Source organism: Ptychodera flava, chromosome 4 (assembly GCF_041260155.1).
Source record: "Ptychodera flava strain L36383 chromosome 4, AS_Pfla_20210202, whole genome shotgun sequence".
Taxonomy (NCBI): Eukaryota; Metazoa; Hemichordata; class Enteropneusta; family Ptychoderidae; genus Ptychodera; species Ptychodera flava.
In genome coordinates, this window is record NC_091931.1 from 4,959,736 (window position 1) to 4,979,333 (window position 19,598).

The 19,598-nt window shown below is 36.4% G+C and overlaps 1 protein-coding gene across 2 annotated transcripts in view; it reads right to left on the reverse strand.

The window, feature by feature from the left end:
• LOC139130742 (adenylate cyclase type 9-like) overlaps positions 1–14,914 on the reverse strand; it is an 89,476-nt gene extending 74,562 nt beyond the window's left edge. For both annotated transcript variants that reach the window (XR_011551952.1, XM_070696528.1), the window contains exon 1: positions 12,602–14,914. Coding sequence is in view for 1 of the 2 variants with exons in the window: in XM_070696528.1 (XP_070552629.1) it covers positions 12,602–14,120 (1,519 nt within the window). In the remaining variant the exon portion in view is untranslated. The remainder of the gene's footprint in view (positions 1–12,601) is intronic.
• Between the last annotated feature and the right edge of the window lie 4,684 nt (positions 14,915–19,598).

Below are 19,598 nucleotides of genomic sequence, written 5' to 3' on the forward strand. Positions count from 1 at the left end.
TACATAATAATGGCATCAAGATTATCGATAATGTATGTTGAAGATAAAATTCAATATTTGACCAGAGTTGGTTACTGACTCTCTATCATTGCCATGTCTTGTGTGGGAAACTTATTTGTGTTAGATCAAATTGACTCTTCAACAACATATTGTTTTGCTTGCTCACATTTTTCAAGTTGGGTGACATGTATTGTAAACCATTTGCCGGAAAACGTCTCTTACCCACGCCTGGTTTCCAGTGAGATACTCAGTGTTTGTGTAAATTTGATAGTGAAATCATATATTGCAGGTCACATACTATACATTGACCAGAAAATTCAGTAAGAAAATTTTGGAACCTTTTTGAGACTTTGCCAATGGTTCTACTGCGGAATAAAAAGGACGCGATGCGTTCTACAGACTCAGTACGCCCAAATAATCACGTGATGCCGGTACAAACAAACCCACATGTGTACTAATACGTATGGAAATACATGTACATCTATGCACATTTGCGCACATGGCTTTGTTTGTACCGTGGTCGATTCGAATTCCGGGTTTGGCCTATTATCAATATATGTAATATGTAAAATTTTCCTGGGTTCAACTGAACACGTGTACGTCAGTAATGCATCACATAGCTTACAAGGGCAGATTCCTTGAACCCTGGAAATGAGCAGTGGCAGACTGCTTTATGGTTTTGAACTTATATTAATGTTTATTGGCACTGCTGCAAACTGTCTGTTTTTACGATTTCTCAAACCAGTGTGTGTTTTTCACAATTTTCCAAGCCAAACATCTCACGTAATAACTTACACAGTTTGCTTAGATATGATTTGCTGCTTAGCTTGCGCTAACACATCTCTGTCACAGAAAAATTAATAAACTGCACAATGGGAGTTCCTTGGTACGACTATAAATAGTGCTTCAGTTGATCAGTTCATGGTTACAGTGTCTAAATGTTATACCTAACACAGGTGATTTCTACGGCTTCATTTTCGTGGTTTAGAACAGCTATGATTACATCAACATGGCAAATTTTAACTTTAGTAAGTCAAATTTTATTCATATTTCATTGAAAACTGTACCAAAAATTATCAGCACATTTATTTATTTATTTATTTATTGTTTATTTATTTATTTATTGTTTATTTATTCATGGAATTATTTTATGGCTACAGACTGAATGATATCAGGAAATCATGGAATATTCCTAGGATCTAATATCGGTAGAATAATTTCTGAAAATTGTTCCATATTTTACTGTTTTAAGTTTGAAAGATCCAAGGAAAGTCTTCAGATAGTCTTCACAAAATGCACGTGGTCATATTTTAAACCTTTTGGAATTTAATCATTTGCTGCAAAAAGGTTTTAAATATGAGTTTGTGTAAACCTTGGTTTTCAAGATGCACATCAAAATTAACATTGAATTTTTTAAACATGCCAGCATATGTTGGACCAGCATATGTTGTATTTTTCTGATATTGATTTAATGGTTGGAGTTTCGATATTAAAACTTTCCATCATGCAATGCAGTGTGTTCCATCTGTCATAATCATTAGGACTGGGTTTCGATCAGTGAGTGAATTTTCAGATAGCATTCCCAATGAAGTTATTTCTGAACACACCAATAATAGCTACTTTGAAAATATGTTCAGGTCAGCAAAGACAAGTTATCTGATATCCATGATTGAATTATGAGAGTCTTGTATCCGGTACATGCACATCTACCATCCAACATGGAGACAATTCATTGAAAAAGTATTCCAAGTGATAATCAAGCATCAAATTTGTAAAGAATGACAACAAAAGCCATAACAGATGATTCCACATCAAGTTGAGGTTTGATCCACTGTGTAAAAAACCAAAATGATCAGAAATCTGACAGTACATCTGCCTGCAATTGGAGGATCTAATCAAATGGTGAATAATATCTCGATTAGTTTCTCATTCTTCAGTATCGCTTGGCATACAGACTGAGTTTATCGATTTGACAGCCACTTACCCCTGTCTTCATCTCTTGACATTTAAAGCCCTACTCACTCACCTCCTAGGTAACATATATGAAAACTATGACCTACATTATGAATATACATGTAGCTTGATTATGATTTTAAAAATACTGAAAATGAAATACGGATGCATTTTTTAAATAAATGGCCTTCTAAGTTCTTTCTCGTATTTCTACACTTCTTCGATTTCAGGATTCTGATATTCAATGTAAAATACCAGTGTTCTGGACTATTGATGTCATTTATACACAAATTTGAAAAATTACGTAGTTTTTGTTCTCTTAAAACACTGAAATATTTTCAAGTATGAATACCTGTATTTAAAATTCATATGCTCCAAGTATTTATAACACAGATTTGCTTCACGTAAGAGTAGCATCAAAAATTGAATTATTCAAAATAATGGCTGGCTATTTGGTCAGAAATGCAATGCTACTGAATTTTCTATTAATTTGTTACTATTCAATCGGTACTCAATGTTAAATGTGAAATTGGTTATGCTATGATTACATTTGGGATAATAGACTGAGGAAACAATAATGTTTAAAGAACTGTCCATTTTAGTGTGTGCTTGATATTTGTTTGATAAATACACATATAGACAGGTAAGTCTAATTTCATACTTATATTATTATTAAATCATCCACATTACTTCTGAGATATCAATAAATACAATCTCAATACAATGCTAGCATTCTAGCTCCAAAAACACATTGTGTATTTCTACAGCAATAAATGAACACATCTATTAAACAAATTACGAGTACAAATCAAAATTTAGGACTGTCAGTACAGCAACATAATTATTGAATATACTGTAAAAGCATTTATAGTAATCATTTACTGGAATTTACTGTCACTATTTTCACTGATATGTGTTGATGAAATCCACAAAATTAAAGCCAAGTGAATAAGTTACAGTTAAAATTCAGTTGTTTCACTGACAAATCAGAGAACTAAAATCTTGCCGAAGAGCACTCAAACGTAAAAATGACGAAATTAAGTCTTCCTGATTATTACCGATTTTACAGTAACACACAGTTCTACAGGCAGAGTTTCAAGAATTTCAATAAAATACACACCCAGTATGAATATGTTTGGAATTTTTATGATCAACTTTAGGTGTTCAATAATGAACACATTAGATGAAGTAATTCCTGGGATTGGCAATAACAACTGACCTACCACAACGACAATTTCAAAACCATAATTTAAGAGCCAATACAATTCATATAAAAGATTATATACACTAGATGCATATCAGGGTAACAGTCTGGTATCCAACTGTCCTCAACTGGTCAACTCGTATGGTCTGCAAGATCAATATCATATATGTAGAATCACTTGGTATTTATTTTGAAGGACACATTTTGCCAATTGCCCTGTAAAGTTACTGTGTACTCCATGATACGTGACAGGCAATTGCTAACATTTATATAAGTATCAAGTTGAATGTCAAAATAATATTTTGTGGGTAATAAAAAACAGGGCAACTAACTGTACTCATCATTTTCATAAAGCTACATAGAATAAAAGGCTTGCTGAATGAAAGTAGATCAAACATTTAATACACAGAGCAAACTTCACAAGTAATGGAACCTACCATCAATAGTTTACATGATAAATGCCAAAGATCCACTGATGTGTTGCATTGAAATGACTTGCAATCTCTGCAACACACTAAATAGCTGGAAATTTACAAGTCTTTGGTTATTTCATATTTTCATTCCGGCAAAAGCTGCAAATCCAGGCAATTGGTAAAGCTTGGAATGTCAGTAGCTATTTCCGCACATTTAACGACACTAATGATGGATAGATGATCAAGCTGTAAGGATGCACGCACCGTGTTGGAAATCACGAAATTTTGATTAATTGCCGCGGCACATTTATGTGAAAATGTCAGAGTATGTTGGAGTGCGCTGTATGCACAGCTTGAAAAGCAAAAGTCTAAAATGGGATGTCTTCCGTTTGAACTGATTTATTGGTGATGGGCTTAGGTGTCTACAAGGACTTGTAAACCTAGATGTGAAGTCACTATCAATGCATACCAACAACAAATTAGATCCCAAGATATTGAGATTACGTCAGAAAAAACGTAAATTACTTTGTTTCATTTTTTGTTTTCCTAAGATCTTGATCGATTGACACATCAATTAGAAATAATTCTCCGATCACATGAAGATGAGGAGAAAATACACACATGCTTTAATTCCTTGTATCGTGATCAAGATTGAAATCTCTTTGACTCTTCTGAGAAATAGTGTACCATGACTGCAAATCGTAGCCTGACACTGATAAGACAGGCATGGGGAAAAGATGAATTTGTTTGGCGGGTCCTCAGAGTTCAGATTAGAACAGCCTATAAATGCCAGGCAATAAACACAGCGCTGAATTTCAATGAATACAGAAGTGACTCTCTAGACCGTGTCATGAAACATGGAAATGCAGTCGGGCTAGCCTAGCCATCACAAATTTGGCCATTACAACTTCAATATTCACAAAGCCAGACTCTAACTTCTACAATTCAAATTGTTGGACTTTTCAAATTTTATCAGATTAAGGTTAACATACTTAATAATCAAGATCTAAGGTTTGATAATTAATTTTTTTCAAAATTGACTATACACTGGCACAATTTTACCCATTTTTTGACATCACAGCCATTGCCACTGAAAATTGTACTTGTAAATATTTTGGATAAACACATACTTCCGGAATTCTCATATTTCCGATTACCATAAACTCTATTAGTGAAAGCACTGCGGCCACACCCTCTATTCTGCAATGTTATTTATATTCTGCAAGGCAATTTCTTCAGCCTTTACTAGTTGCCCACCTTTATCACTCAATGAAATTACAAGAATAGAGTGAGTCCGGAAATCAACATCGTGAAGAACCTTGAAGACAGACAGAATGAAATATGAGGCTTGCTACTTCTTTATATGGAATTGAAATAAAAAGCGATTTTTGTGACCTAAGACTGCGTCACTTTAAAATGTTACATTGGCTGGCAAGGAATCCCTATATAAAATCAAGAAATTAGTATTTACGCGATCATTTTTTATTTAGTCAGCAAAACTTAGTGTGGATGTACAAGTTTTACATGTATACATATGTTAGTGTAGCAATACAAATGAAGGTGTACAATATAAAGAGTGAGTCTACCATTTGAAAATTCAGTGCAAATACAAGTAGAGTTGTTCTCCATTTAATAAATACACATAAATGTACATTCCAAAATCACTCTTTAATTCTTATGATTTGATTCATGCTGATTAAATTATTGTGTTTCCTTGAAGGATCAGACACTTTTTATAATAAAAACAGAATTTTCCTTCTTCTCCTTCATGCAAGTGCCAAATGATCATAGTTTATGAAGAGAGAGAAACAAATACAGTACAGCAAATATGTTTCATTTCTCTTGCATTCATGAAGTATGGTATTATGAGAGGAGATGGAAGAAACGACACATTTCTATTCTTACATTAACGTGACCTATAACAAGGACATTATGAACTGAAAGAAACCACAACTGAATACATCTAGAGTACAAGTAGGGTTTCAGTGTCTCATATTTCAAAGTTGAAATTGGCCACTCAATTGATATATCAATATTTACCATGCACAGCTGATTATACAGTTCAGCTTTTTAAAATGGTGGCATTGACCCTCTATTTCATGGCATGTCACTCATTCAAACTTTACAGAATTAACACATTCAAATGAAAGTTCAGATTTTTTGACCACTGTTCTCATTCACTGTGAGTGCTACATCTGTCAACATGAGTAGAAAATCCACCCTGACTTGGCAATGTTAACCCTCCCAGTGAAAGGCTTTGGTTAATTCAAAGTTATTGCTTACCATGGTCATGTTGGACATTTCAAGAAATGGGGTGAAATGTTGATTGTAATCAACCACTTGTTGTGGTACTCATGTAAAGTCTATTGAACCACTGTAAAGATTTACAATCTTAGAATCATCCATGCATGAAATGGTACAGTTATATGTACTTGCCAACATAGGGCATGTGAAACATACCTATGGTACAGTAATATGTACTTGCCAACATAGGGCATGTGAAACATACCTATGGTACAGTTATATGTACTTGCCAACATAGGGCATGTGAAACATACCTATGGTACAGTTATATGTACTTGCCAACATAGGGCATGTGAAACATACCTATGGTACAGTTATATGTACTTGCCAACATAGGGAATGTGAAACATACCTATGGTAGTTATATGTACTTGCCAACATAGGGCATGTGAAACATACCTATGGTACAGTTATATGTACTTGCCAACATAGGGCATGTGAAACATACCTATGGTACAGTTATATGTACTTGCCAACATAGGGCATGTGAAACATACCTATGATACAGTTATATGTACTTGCCAACATAGGGCATGTGAAACATATCTATAGCACAGTATGTACTTGCCAACATAGGGCATGTGAATAATACCTTCGTCATCTGTCTAAAACCCTATCGGTATACCAACTACATTTCAATGTTTCAATATTAATGGTGAAAGTAATTGTGCTCAGAAAATATACCAGATGTAATGAAATTATATTGAAGATATGACAAATTTATTCAAATTTACCAAAATTGTCTGCATTATCATTTTGCCTTGAAATTGAATTAAAATCTAACATATCTGAACTATGACCAAATGCTGAAATTTTTGTTGATGTAGTCCACTATCCCTAAATTTGACACTGACCACATTTTAAGCCATATTATATATGTAAAGTAATACAAACATTTTTAGAATTTACAGCATTTAGAAAGACCTTCTGAAATCACATTTTATTTTCATAATGTGATTAATTAAATAAAAATAGTGTCAATGACACTGTCCTCCCATTTTACAGAGATACTAACTACTGGTACACACATGACATTGCATTCTTACAGGTTGACTAAGAAAATTCCATTGCAAGTCCAAATAAATCTTATACCCCAGCAATATGAAATGCTCCATCTCATAATGACTTTACACATCTGACAGAAAACAACCCTTAGGACTCGAGACTATCATGTTTTAAAGCAATCCAACAAATACTTTGGAAGAAAATGTTTTTTTGACAAAAAATGGGGAAAATTGCCCCAAAAAATACAAATATGAAAATTTCACCATAATTTGAACAAATCTGACAAAGGCCAACCCTAGGATCATACATACAAGTTTTCAAGGCAATGGGATGAGCGCTTTCAGAAAAAAAGATTTTTTGACAAAAATCGGGAAAATCGCCTAAAAAATACAACTTTCAAAATTTCACCACAATTTGAAAAAATTTAACTAAAGTCACTATAAAGAGCCTGCATACCAAGTTTCAACCAAATCTGGCCAGTGGTTACAAAGTTTTAGCAATTTGCTGGAGTTTTCCTTTTTTCCCCTTCATTTGCATATTTTTGACTTTGACATGTTTATTTCAACAAATTCACATCTCCACCCCTGGGTGCATCTGTCCACCAAATACTAAGATGGTAGGTGCTGCGATTTAGGAGTTTTTAATGTGGACAGACATACATCCGCACACACTAAGTAACATACATACATACAGACAGACAGACAGACAGACAAACAGATAGACATGGATACATGCATACATTTTCACTTTCAAATGAACATAAGTTCTGTTGAATACGTTGAGCCTGTAGGTACTCAGAGAAAGCACACAGACGAGACAAATGTTTGCAACTTAAGAAGTTCAAGGTCATCAAAACCATTATAAGGAATCATGTAACACTTTCATTGCACTATTTACACAGATTGCATAATTGCTATAAATAGCACATGAGGAATCTTACAGCCTAGTTTTACCATAAAAACCCTATCACTTTACCACTCTTTTAATCGACCACTCTATTTTTTTCCTCAAAACGTAATTTTATTTTATCCTTACCAAGTCAACCATAAATGGAAATTGGAACTTTCTCTATCTCTATTTATTTGACCAACCTATCACGACAAACTATTATGAGCAATTTCTAACATACTGAGCACAATATATGACGGTTCAGAATATGTCAAAGTTGGGATTCAGGAAAGTTGCCTTTACATGTTTTAATCCTCCAAGATGGTAAGCATTTCACTATGAACTGTCAAAAACGTTGAACTTTCCAATAATTCTACACTAAAATTATTTTGGCTTTGCTGATTTCCTAATTAATTCAATTATTTAAAATCATATTAATTATTTTTTTTTAGGGGGGGGGGGTGAATTGATAGGGTTTATACAGTACAAGAGTTACATACAATGTCAGTCAAATTCATTTAAAACATCAATTACCGTCTAACGTTGCATCATTCCTATAAATAGCACCTCAGCCTGGAACAGCACAATCATAATCTGCTCATTCACACAGGCAGTACTTACTTTGAATGAATGACCTACTACATTTCACCTATGTACCAAATTTGACAGCATGACAAAAAGTACCAAAAAATTTGCAAATTTCAGCATGAGTTCACAAAGTCATCTTCAGGTCACTCCTAGGAACCTGCACACCCAATTAGAAAGTAATGGCATACACAGTTTCAAAGAAGATTTTTTTAACCAAAAATGGCAAAAATTGCCCAAAAATATAAATATGCAATTTTTTTCATAATTTTGATGAATTCTATTTTGAGTTACCACAAGGCACCTGCACACTAAATTTTAAAGTGATCCGACCATTTGAGATTTTTTACTAAAATGGCAAAAAAAAAGAAAGAAAAAAATCATTAAAAATAGAAAGCATCAAATATTGACATCAAATCTATATGTTTAAATGAGTTGGGCCTAAGGTATCTGAAACCCAAATATGACAATGATCAGATGAGTAGTTCCTGAGTTATTGATTTTTGACCATTTTCGCTGTTTTTTCTACCTCATTTGCATATCCATGTGACTAAAAAGTTCATTTTAACAACGGCACATCTACACCATATATGGCATCTCTACACCAAAAATCAGCTTAATACGTGCAGCGGTTTGTGAGTTTTTGCGTTGGACGGACAGACATCCATACATACATACATACATACATACATACATACATACATACATACAGACAGACATCTCACATACAGACTTTTTTCAACCATATAACCTCCCAATTGCCATATATGTATGGCAAATGGGAGGTAATAAAATGATATTGATTATTCCACACTGACGTCCATAATCAGCAGCCTCTATGTTGAAGGAACATGTGTTCAGTTTCCCAATCTGTTGCTGTTTCTGCAAACATCACGAGTCAATACTGCACACAGTGAACTGTTGAAGGTTGTGGTACCAAAACAAAATAACTGTAACAGAACCATGTTTTTCTCAGACGATGTAAAGTATCAGCATTTTCATTGACAAGATCTGATGTAAATCTTCTCATAGTTTTTCTTGCCTGAGAAATTTTAATAAACACATCTAGTCTTTATCAAGATGTTTATTTTAGTGACAGAAATATGGACTAAGTACATCCATTTTAGATCTCTTTCTGTTAAAGCAATAAATGTGTTTAATTTCAGTATGCCCATCACTTACAATTAAATAACCCTTATTTTTTGTGAAATTCCAACATGTTGAAAATATCAAGGTGGAATTACTAAGCAGCCCAGCTGGTACCAACACTCTTTCATCTTTTTATCTGAGGTGACCGGACAAACACTTTTACAGCTTGTCTGTTTGTTTTGAAAACACCACTCAATTGAAAAATATGCCATTATTAACAGAAAACTCTCATTCGATGATTGTAAATGCAGAGTTCAGCTGAGGTGAAATAATACCTGACCTTTGACCACACTCTAGTTATACACACATGGGTCCATATTAATGTTGTACTAACAATGTATGAATAAATATTATAAGACTGATGAGCCACTTTCAGTGCACAGGAATGGTTATGAAGTGGATATTACACTCATTATTGCCCCGGTGAAATGTAGGAAATGTTTGAGGAATATTTCAATACTGCCCTGGGACAATTGAAAGCTGTCCCTTTCAATCTGATTAGAAATTCAATTTGATCCAGCCATGGTTTGAATATTGTGGACCACATCCAATTCTTGAAACACCACTCTTTGTATCTACGATTGCTGATCTGCAAAACCCTGCAAAAGTTTTCCTGGACAGATATATCTGCTACAAGCAAAACACTATCTTCAGATATAAAATATACTCCATATGTTATGCAATACCATATTAAAGATTAGTAATAACTTTTGACATATTTTCTACTATCTTTAGCTGTAACTGTCCACATACTTTCTACAATTTTGGTTCTGTTTGTACTTTTCCTACTCCCTGTACGTTATTTCTACTTTTGTATATATGTTATTAATAATATGACTGCATTTTCGTCTTGACTAGAATTCATTTCTTAACAATGACATTTGATGTGGTGCACATTGTGTCCTGCTGGCAGGGATAATACCTTGTATTTCAGCATACTGTTACAGCACAAGAAGAAGTCTTGGTTTATACAATAGGAAAAAGAAATTGAAATATTATCAGACATTTAGCTATTATCCCTATAACAGCCATTACTATACGCTCACTGAACAATATACTTAAAGTGTACTATTACAACGATTAAATTGAAGCTTGCATTATTCCTAGTCATTTTTATTTAGTAACAGACAAATGAATGAACCAAATGTAACTACATGTATGAGCAACAAATGATGTAGTATTAAATCTATGGTCTGAATGACCAGAATTTCAGAACACAAATATTTCATTTCAGGATAAACAGCTTCGTTTTTATTTAAGTTCAGTCAAACCATTAAAAAATATAGTTACAATAAGTTCAATGGTCAAATGCGCAATACACCCATACCTAAAACTGGGTCAACTTTGAATTTTCCTGACTACACTGCATGTACTATATGAGTAAAAGTTTCATCAGATGAGCCCCATTTTTCACTTCAGTTTGACACTTGTAGAAATGAAATATTATTCACACTTTTTGATTAACTAAAAAAACATCAAACAAGTTCAGTTGGTTTGTGTTTATAATAATTAAAGCTAACGGATTGCTGAAGACACGCATGCAAAGCCTTACATTTCGCAGAATATGGATGTTTCCGTAGTTTGCAGTACAAAAATGCATTTGAAGTCATAACAATGCAACCTTAGAGCAACTGGATCACAGCATGATACAGAAACCTATGATGCTAATGTGCACAGCTCAATGTCAGAATGTTACTAAAAATAGAGAATGACGTTATCCAATCGGTGTTGGGTTCAATAAAAATACGACATAAGTTTTCCTGGAAAGATGTGCCAGTATCAAATACTGCTTTGATCAGCATCCACTCACCTCTTGCTTCCAGCAATAACACTCAATCAATGTCTCTCATTGTTGTTGTGTGACACTTTGATTTGAAATCAGGTTAACAAAATGAACTCTGAACCAGGGGGGGGGGGGGGGGGGGGGGGGGGGGGAGGAGACATGGCCTAGACCAGAATTCATTCATGGCTTTCAGAACAATGGGAATTGTCTTGTTTCCCTACAATTTACTGGTAGTACCAGCATACACTGATAATTGAACTGGAAAACGTAAGTGTGACACATCACAGTGGTATGCTATAAATTAAACAGTCAAACCACATAAGCAGCTTGTGTTTTGATTAGTGTTATATTGTTTCATGAAATGGAAAGTTTCGTCACAGGAAAACAAGCAACCTTGCAACATCTTGTTTGTAGATGGCTATATCTACTCATAAAGTATGGCAAAAACAATGCCATCGGGAAGTGGACCTACATGGTTGGCAGTTATTGTCATAACTGTGATTGGGACAACTTTGCAGGCATAAAATGATAGCGAATACATGAAAACTCTGCAGGTATAAATGACACTGAATAATGACAATCATAGCAATTATGACTTGCTGCCTTGCAATAAAATTCAATAACAATAGCATTTCCATTTGCCAATGAATAGCCACTTCAAGGACCTTGCAGCCATTATCTCTGACACTATAGCCAACAATGTCTGCTCTCTGTAATGACTTGTCTTCTTGACACTCATCAAAGCTATCCTGGGTAGACAGGAAACATTTGAGCGTTTTGCTAAAATAAAACAAACGCTGTCTGCATTGATGTCCTTTGCTGTTCTGAACAAACAAAACTTTGACATGACAGACATAAGTATGTTCATCGTAAATAATATTCACTGATCTTTTGCAGGAATCACAAACTTAATTGTTTTTTGCTATAGTGGGTTAGTCCACTACTCTACCAAGGGTACTGAGAAAATTTACAACCATACTGTCTATAGCACTATCATGAGGTCAGCCTTCTCAAAATAGCTTTGGTTGTCATAGTAGAACACTGTATCATCTGTGATTACTTCCAATATTTTGTGTGGACAACTCTTTACAGATGGTATTAGTTCATCTCAGAGTTTAAGAAATGAAAAAATGAAATTTGCTGTGTAACTCAAATAACTGACAGCCTAAATATTGTTTAAGTACACAGAACTGTATACAGTACGGGGCATTGATAACTGGACATTCATATCAACACAGTAAAATATGGATGAACAAAGGACAAAATATTACATTTGTCCATCTTTTTTTTGGGTTGTTGTAATTATATTGGACTTACCCATCAAAGATGGATGTCTTGTATCACCTTTGCCATCATCCAGTATGTAAGCATCACCCATGAACTTCACAGTTGCCGCAGAGACATGTACCCTGCCGGGCAATCCAGCAGCCTCCATCATATTGGCCAGGGTGACATCATTTGACCATACATCAAACTTGAATCGACGCGATCCGATTATTCCACACAGCACTGTCCCTGTATGTACACCCACTCGCATATTGACATTCTCTTTTTTCTCCAGACAGAACTCTTTGATGATGGATATCATTTGCAATCCCATTTCTACACAGCAAATTGCATGATCAGGCCGTGGCTCTGGGCAACCTGACACACAATAGTAACAATCTCCCAATGTACTGATTTTCTCACAACCATTTTTCTCTGCCAGAATGTCAAATTGGCCGAATAAATCATTGAGGAGTCCGACTAGCTGTTCAGCTGTCTTGTTAGAGCTCATCCTGGTAAAGCCTACAATGTCAGCATACAAGATGCTGACACTTTCCATTCGATTCATGTAGAAAGGCCGGAATATGCTTTGACTTTTCTTCTTCTTTGGACTTGATCCGCGGGATGACCTCCTTCTCCCACTTTCGGACTCATCATCACCTGTGGATTTCATCAGTTCATCTGCTAACATTCTCGGCATCACTGAGTGTATCATCTTTTCTTTGATTTGTTTCTCAACTTCCAACTCACGCCTGGCTACTATTGACTGTGCAACTTTCCAGAAGGTGCTGTGTTTTCTGAACTGTGTCATGAAAAATATGGAGATCCCCATCAGATGAATACATATGTGCAGGAATGCCTTGCTTATGGCCATGATGAACTCTTGGTGTCCGTAGATGACAGGCGTCATGTTTCTTCGGTTGACATAGTACAGGACTTCATACAGGATGGAATACAGTGCACCGAGCAGAACAGCTACAAACAATGGCATTGGGATCACTGTGTACATCATCAGCAGAATTTCTACACAAACCGCAAACATACCTACGTTGCTAACTGGTGACTTTGGGTAGTAGGCAATTGTACCTAAAGTCAGAGCACAAAGAGTTATGGACAGTAACAGAGATGTAACTAGCATGCTTCTAAAATTGTACAACTTTGTATAAGTGAACATCAATAGGAGTATGCAGGACACCAAGACTGCTATACTGCCCAGAACAAAATCCAGCCAATGGTCTTTGGTCTCGATGGCGAAAAATATGCTCCATGCGACGCACGAAACGATAATGTAGAGCAAGGCATATTGAAAACGTCGCTTATTTTGGGGGAAGTAGCTATTCACTAGCTGTCGTTCGAGTATGTCCGAGTCGAACCGTGGGTTCAGCCAACTTCCCGATGATCGTTCAAAGAGCTGGGGGAGTTGTCTCGTAGATTGTCTCCTTGTGCTGGAATGGGGGCTAGAATCATCTTGGCTTGACGTGGTTTCGGGTTTTATCGTTACTTGTACGGAGTTCTCGTCGACGACGGTGCTACCGCCGTGAAATGTGTATGTCACTGTAGTATTCGCCATATTTACAATTCTACAAAACGTTGACAGCCGATGCACTATATATGTAGTATCATGTACGAGAATTGCTCTGATCTAGTCAGTATCAGAGTGTGAATGCACCAGAATCCATGATCAGAGCAACATAACGGCGACCTGTGTGTCAAGCCTTCGATCTTCAAGTGTCACAGAATGCGGAAGCCGTCAAGGAACACAACACGCGTGGCACATAGGCAATCAAGACCTACCTAAAAGTTTCACACTGTATGATTGCACTAGAATGAGTCGAAACAGGCGATCAGCGTTTGTACAGGCACACTGATGCAAGTTACCTTCTGCTGCACGGTACACACTGCACTGCACCGATTGGTGGCGGGCAAATCCACATTTCCCCTCTCAGAGAACTCTACTTTGGTCAATAGTTACACGATTCTTCATAGAAAGTGAGGGGTTCGTGTTACCGAAGAGTGGGAGTGAGCATTAAAAGCTACGGCGTTGGTCAGGTACATACACGTCTGGATGAATACATGAAGTCACTGAACATTATCCAACGAGACTAGTCCCTGTAAAGTTATTTCACATACACATTATAATAGATCGCACTGACAAACATTGGCGGTGGCCAATTGGTCTCACTCAAATAGTAATCACTTGAAAGCCAATTTCCTGCCCGTCTTGTTCATATTAATGTACACCATTTCAGCACTTAAAACACAATTATGTTTTCTCTGCAATACCTCTGTTTCCCAGGAGGACACTTCCAGTATTCAGAATGATCGTAGTGGGAAGAGTATGACACTGCCTCGACGAAGAGGGACGATGATCGATTATTAGAACAGCGGGGTGATCCCAGCTACCCCAGCCTCGTCCCAAGATCAATTATTCTCGAAAACAACTCGTGCAATTGCAAGCTCGATGGCAAACTGTATTTCCTCTCATCCTTTTTAGCTCTTGATATCTACATTCTTTAGCTAGGTACGGTACCATGTTGAACTGATGTATGTACACCCTTTGATAACCTTAATAAAACATACATGGCAAATAGCCAATGATATTCAGCTACGTTACCAATATAACGCAGCACAAAGATGACTCTCAGCAGGTCATTGACACAAATATATCTTAAATCCATATTTTATATCTAATCACAAATATAGACCTAATTTCCTTATATACTTTGCAAATATGTGTAAAGGTTATGTCAAGTGAACATAAAATAGAAACAAGCGATGCAAATGATCCACTATGATGATATACAACAAATACGGAGGGGAAACAACTGCCCAACGCCAGGGCAGGGGTAGGCTACATGTTCCACCAACCTCTATTAAAGGGTTTATACTTTCACACGTCAGATATTCATATATTGACCTGCATGCTGCACTACGGTCACAATTTAAGGGTTCAGGTGTAAAAAAGTGGATCAGGCTTTGGTAACGTTTTAATATGTCCTACGCCACAGTCACCCGTCTTCTAAAATTCTGCACTGCGCCCAAGCGCACTCATAGACGTGTGTAGATACGCTTGCGTATGGTGCGCCTAGGCGCAGTGCAGAATTTAGAGGATAGGCGGCAGTGGTTTAAGCTACTACGTTTGTAAAAGATTGGTTTTGAAGTTGGTGCCATTTTGGAGATCATCTGGTGCGGCGACACGGCCGGCCATACCCGAATAGCCGTCTGATATTAAAGTAACCAGGGAGTTCATAAGTGGTATACTACGTAATCCGCGCATGAGAGCCTCACGGAGGAAAATCATGATTCATTTATCTCCTTACTCTAGTACAAAATTGCCCACTGAAAATTCAACACTGAGGTGATATCATCACCGTGACATTTTCTACCCTCGACTTTTTGATGTGCCGTTTTCAAGTTCTATACCCTAAGTGAACGAATACTCAAAAAACTTGCCAGCTACGTATACACAACTTTTCTTCCTCGGTTAACGTTTAACAGATGCAGGCCCTGTTTCTAGTTGTTCTCACAATTATTAGTAAAGGTTTTAGGACAAGGTTTATGTTCAAATAATAAAAACGAATCCGCAATGTTTGACATCAGCGGGTCTAATATTACGATTAGATATTTCCTTCTTTCCTTTTCTCGGAACAGTTTCTTCGTCGTTCGAGCTTGGTGTAGGTGCGTCGTTATTGTTTAGTAAGCTTAAATTAAAGTAGAATGCGACATAGGGATGTATTTTTAGACTGTCCTAATCTCACAGCTCTGTATTGGTCTACTGCACAGCCTGATATCGCGTGAACTCATTTTGAAACTTGCACATGTACAATGAGCGTAAAGTTTTCACCGTGTGTTTCGTTTAAATGAAATTGAAAATTCATTTTCAAATGCAGATGACACGGAGAATGTTTAATTTCATATATCAGCTAACTTGTGGTAGCTTGCTTCTCATATCTAAAAGTTTGCAAGGCAAGCTTGTTAGATTTATTACCGGTAATGAATATTGACGGGTGCCACGGAGACTACTGTAGCGGACGAGTTACACGAGGCAACTCGACGAGCAACGAAGCCGGCAACTTGAGTGTTATGCTGCGTTGCTCATCGAGTTACACCTGTCCGAACAAGATGCTTCTTGCATTTGGATCAAGCCTGCTGTTGTTGGTGTCAAGTAACAAAATATGTTGTACTAAATATGTCCACAAAAATCTAATATTAGAAAAGGGGGAAATTTTGAATCAGTCGTTTTTTAATATTTCTTATGAATTTCTATATTTTAGGGATGTTTACAAGATATCAATTTATTTGCGCTTTTCTGTGTAAAATATCTTGTATTGCGTGACGGGAGGAGTAAGTAGATGTCCGAAGTAAAGAGGTATTACTATAGCCAAGAAGTTTTTGTGTTGTTACAACCTAGTTCGATTTGAAAGTTGATAATTTTCCATTTCAAACTAATCGATTCTGTCTGGTATTTCGGTCAACAACTGGATCATTTCTGACGTTCTTGGCAGATTGTGCAATTGGTGGTGCAGTGAATGTACGTACAAAACAACACAACTGTCGAGAGAGAAAAATATTAAAGAAACATTGCAATGGCAGACATTACCAAGTACGAATAAAAGACCTTGGAAAAAAGTAGAAAAAGCATACAGGTTTTTGGCAGATTCCCTTCCCTTCTAGGCTTGAGACCCCCTGGTTTATCATCCTTTTGTTTATCAATTCGTTTAGTCCACCTTGAGGCTCCCTAGTCGGCAATATTTAATAGACAAATAAGCGTCCCTCACATCTTCTTACGGTTCGCGCAAATTTGTTTTTAAGATGCTGTGAGTGATGTGCGTGCACTTGTGAATGACAATTGACGAACAGTAACGTCATGGTGAGAAAATCTACTATCAACCCCCACCGAGTGATAAAATATCCACCGTATAGGTTTTAATAGCTTTGTCGTCAAGGATAGAGCGTCGATTACTCAATTATCACTAAGGGGCTATTGTCCTTTCAACTTTCGCCGGTTCGCAAAATTAAAAGGCTCGTTTACTATAGTTCAGATAGACAATAAAAACAACAATAATTCTGTCGGCAGTTTATGACCCGACTTTCTCTCGACGTCAGCAAATACATTGCCGTTCATTTCGATGTGTTTATATGCAGCATTATTCGGTCCTAGAGTCGATGAAAAGGTATCCATAGCAGCAGGTCTGAACAAAGGTGGAAATTTGACATGATATATGTAGCGATCTCAAGTATTGACCGCAGTCTTATTCTATGGCTACATCTATTACACTCTATAGCGGGTGACGCCTGACCACTGGTGGGTGACCAAAAACTATTGAAAGTAATGTGTTTCGGTCGAAAGATTAAAAATATCTCCAATCTTCAATTATTGACAACGTTCGGATAAAGTTTACAAATTAAAGTGATCCGTTGATTCTAGCTTCACGCAGGATGAATGTCTCTCTCATGATTGCAGAACAGAATATACCGTTCTTAGACATTTTACAGTATATCATTCTTTCATGCTAGTTCAACTTGACATTTTCTACTTTAGACCTAGATCGATCAAGAACGACCTGTTGCGATTGATGCGTTAGACGTTGATCTACATTCTTAGCTCAAATTGCCACCCATTCATAGTTCCAAGAATTAAAGCTTTGTACTTGTACTTGCTGAATTTAATACTAGAAGCTGAGAATATTGTAAAAAAAGTTGTAATGTTGCTCTTTAAGATTCGGTATTTCCGACATATATTAATCAAAGGATTTATGGATATGATACACTGTGTTGTAAATCGCCGTATTTACAGTGACGTCATGCCTATGCAGCACTGTCACCCGGAGTACACAGTATTAACACGAAAACACTGACACCGAGTAGTTGTCATACCCAACTATTATCATCATATTCGATCATGATGGCACATCCGGTTTTAAAATTATCACATAGCTTTCATTGGTTGCTATACTGTTAACAAATCTCCCTGCCTCACCTCAGTTCTCACTAAGACTATACTGGGTGCCTGGTTTTGCTTTAGAATCTAGATTCATAAGTAGCGTTGATCGAAAGCGAAAGATGGGCTCATTTTTATCAAATCTTTTGTATTATTTAAGCGTCGAACCAGTCATGTGACCTCAGTTTGAATTTTATTTTTGATTGTGATAGACAGATGAAGAATAATAACTTTAATTTTATTAACGTTTGCAAAATAGCGTGACAGCATCAGTCTTATAGCCTTCTAAAAATATACCGACACTCTTTGAAGATACAAATACCTATTCTGAAACAGTCTGCAGAGATTTGCATTCGTAAAGTGCTAAATTTGAATTAGAAGACGGACTGGGTCGTAGGAAATACAAACACTGATTTTCTTGGGCACAGATCACTCTTTACTTCGTTAGAGTATAAGCTTTAATAATTTCCCAATACCTTCACGGACTCAAAAATAATAGTATGTAACTTTGATCTAGCAAAATTATCGGCTGATAATTATATAAGCAATGTTCATGTTGAAATAAACGCAAATTTGCAAATACCATCGCCAATGACGGAATACACCTGCATTGTAACGGTTGTCTGTGCGTCGGCGTTTCCTATACACTGTGTCTTGAAAACTTCAAGTGTCTACGAGTTGTTGAAAACATTGGTGTACTTCAATGACGGTCTCCTCTTCACAAACTGATTCAAGTTATAAATAGATATGTGTAGCCCAATAGTATCACTCAAATAACCTGTCTCGCGTTGTGTCGAGAACAGCATTCCCTGTGGCAACAACAGCTCGAACGAGACGACTACTTTTCTCTGTTTTCTGACGATTCTGGGGTGGCACGGGTGTGAAAATGTAAATTGGAAAATCTCTATTCAGCCTTTCTAGGGCAGATTTAGATGGTGAGTAGATGGGTGGGCTGACTAACGGACGGATGATAAAAGGCAGATATATAAAGATTTGTTGATTGATTGATGATGATTGATAGATAATAAAACTGCAATTTTGTTACTATCGTCACAAGACAAATAGGAAACAATTTGTCATGATTGGCGTCATGACCCTATGATCTGA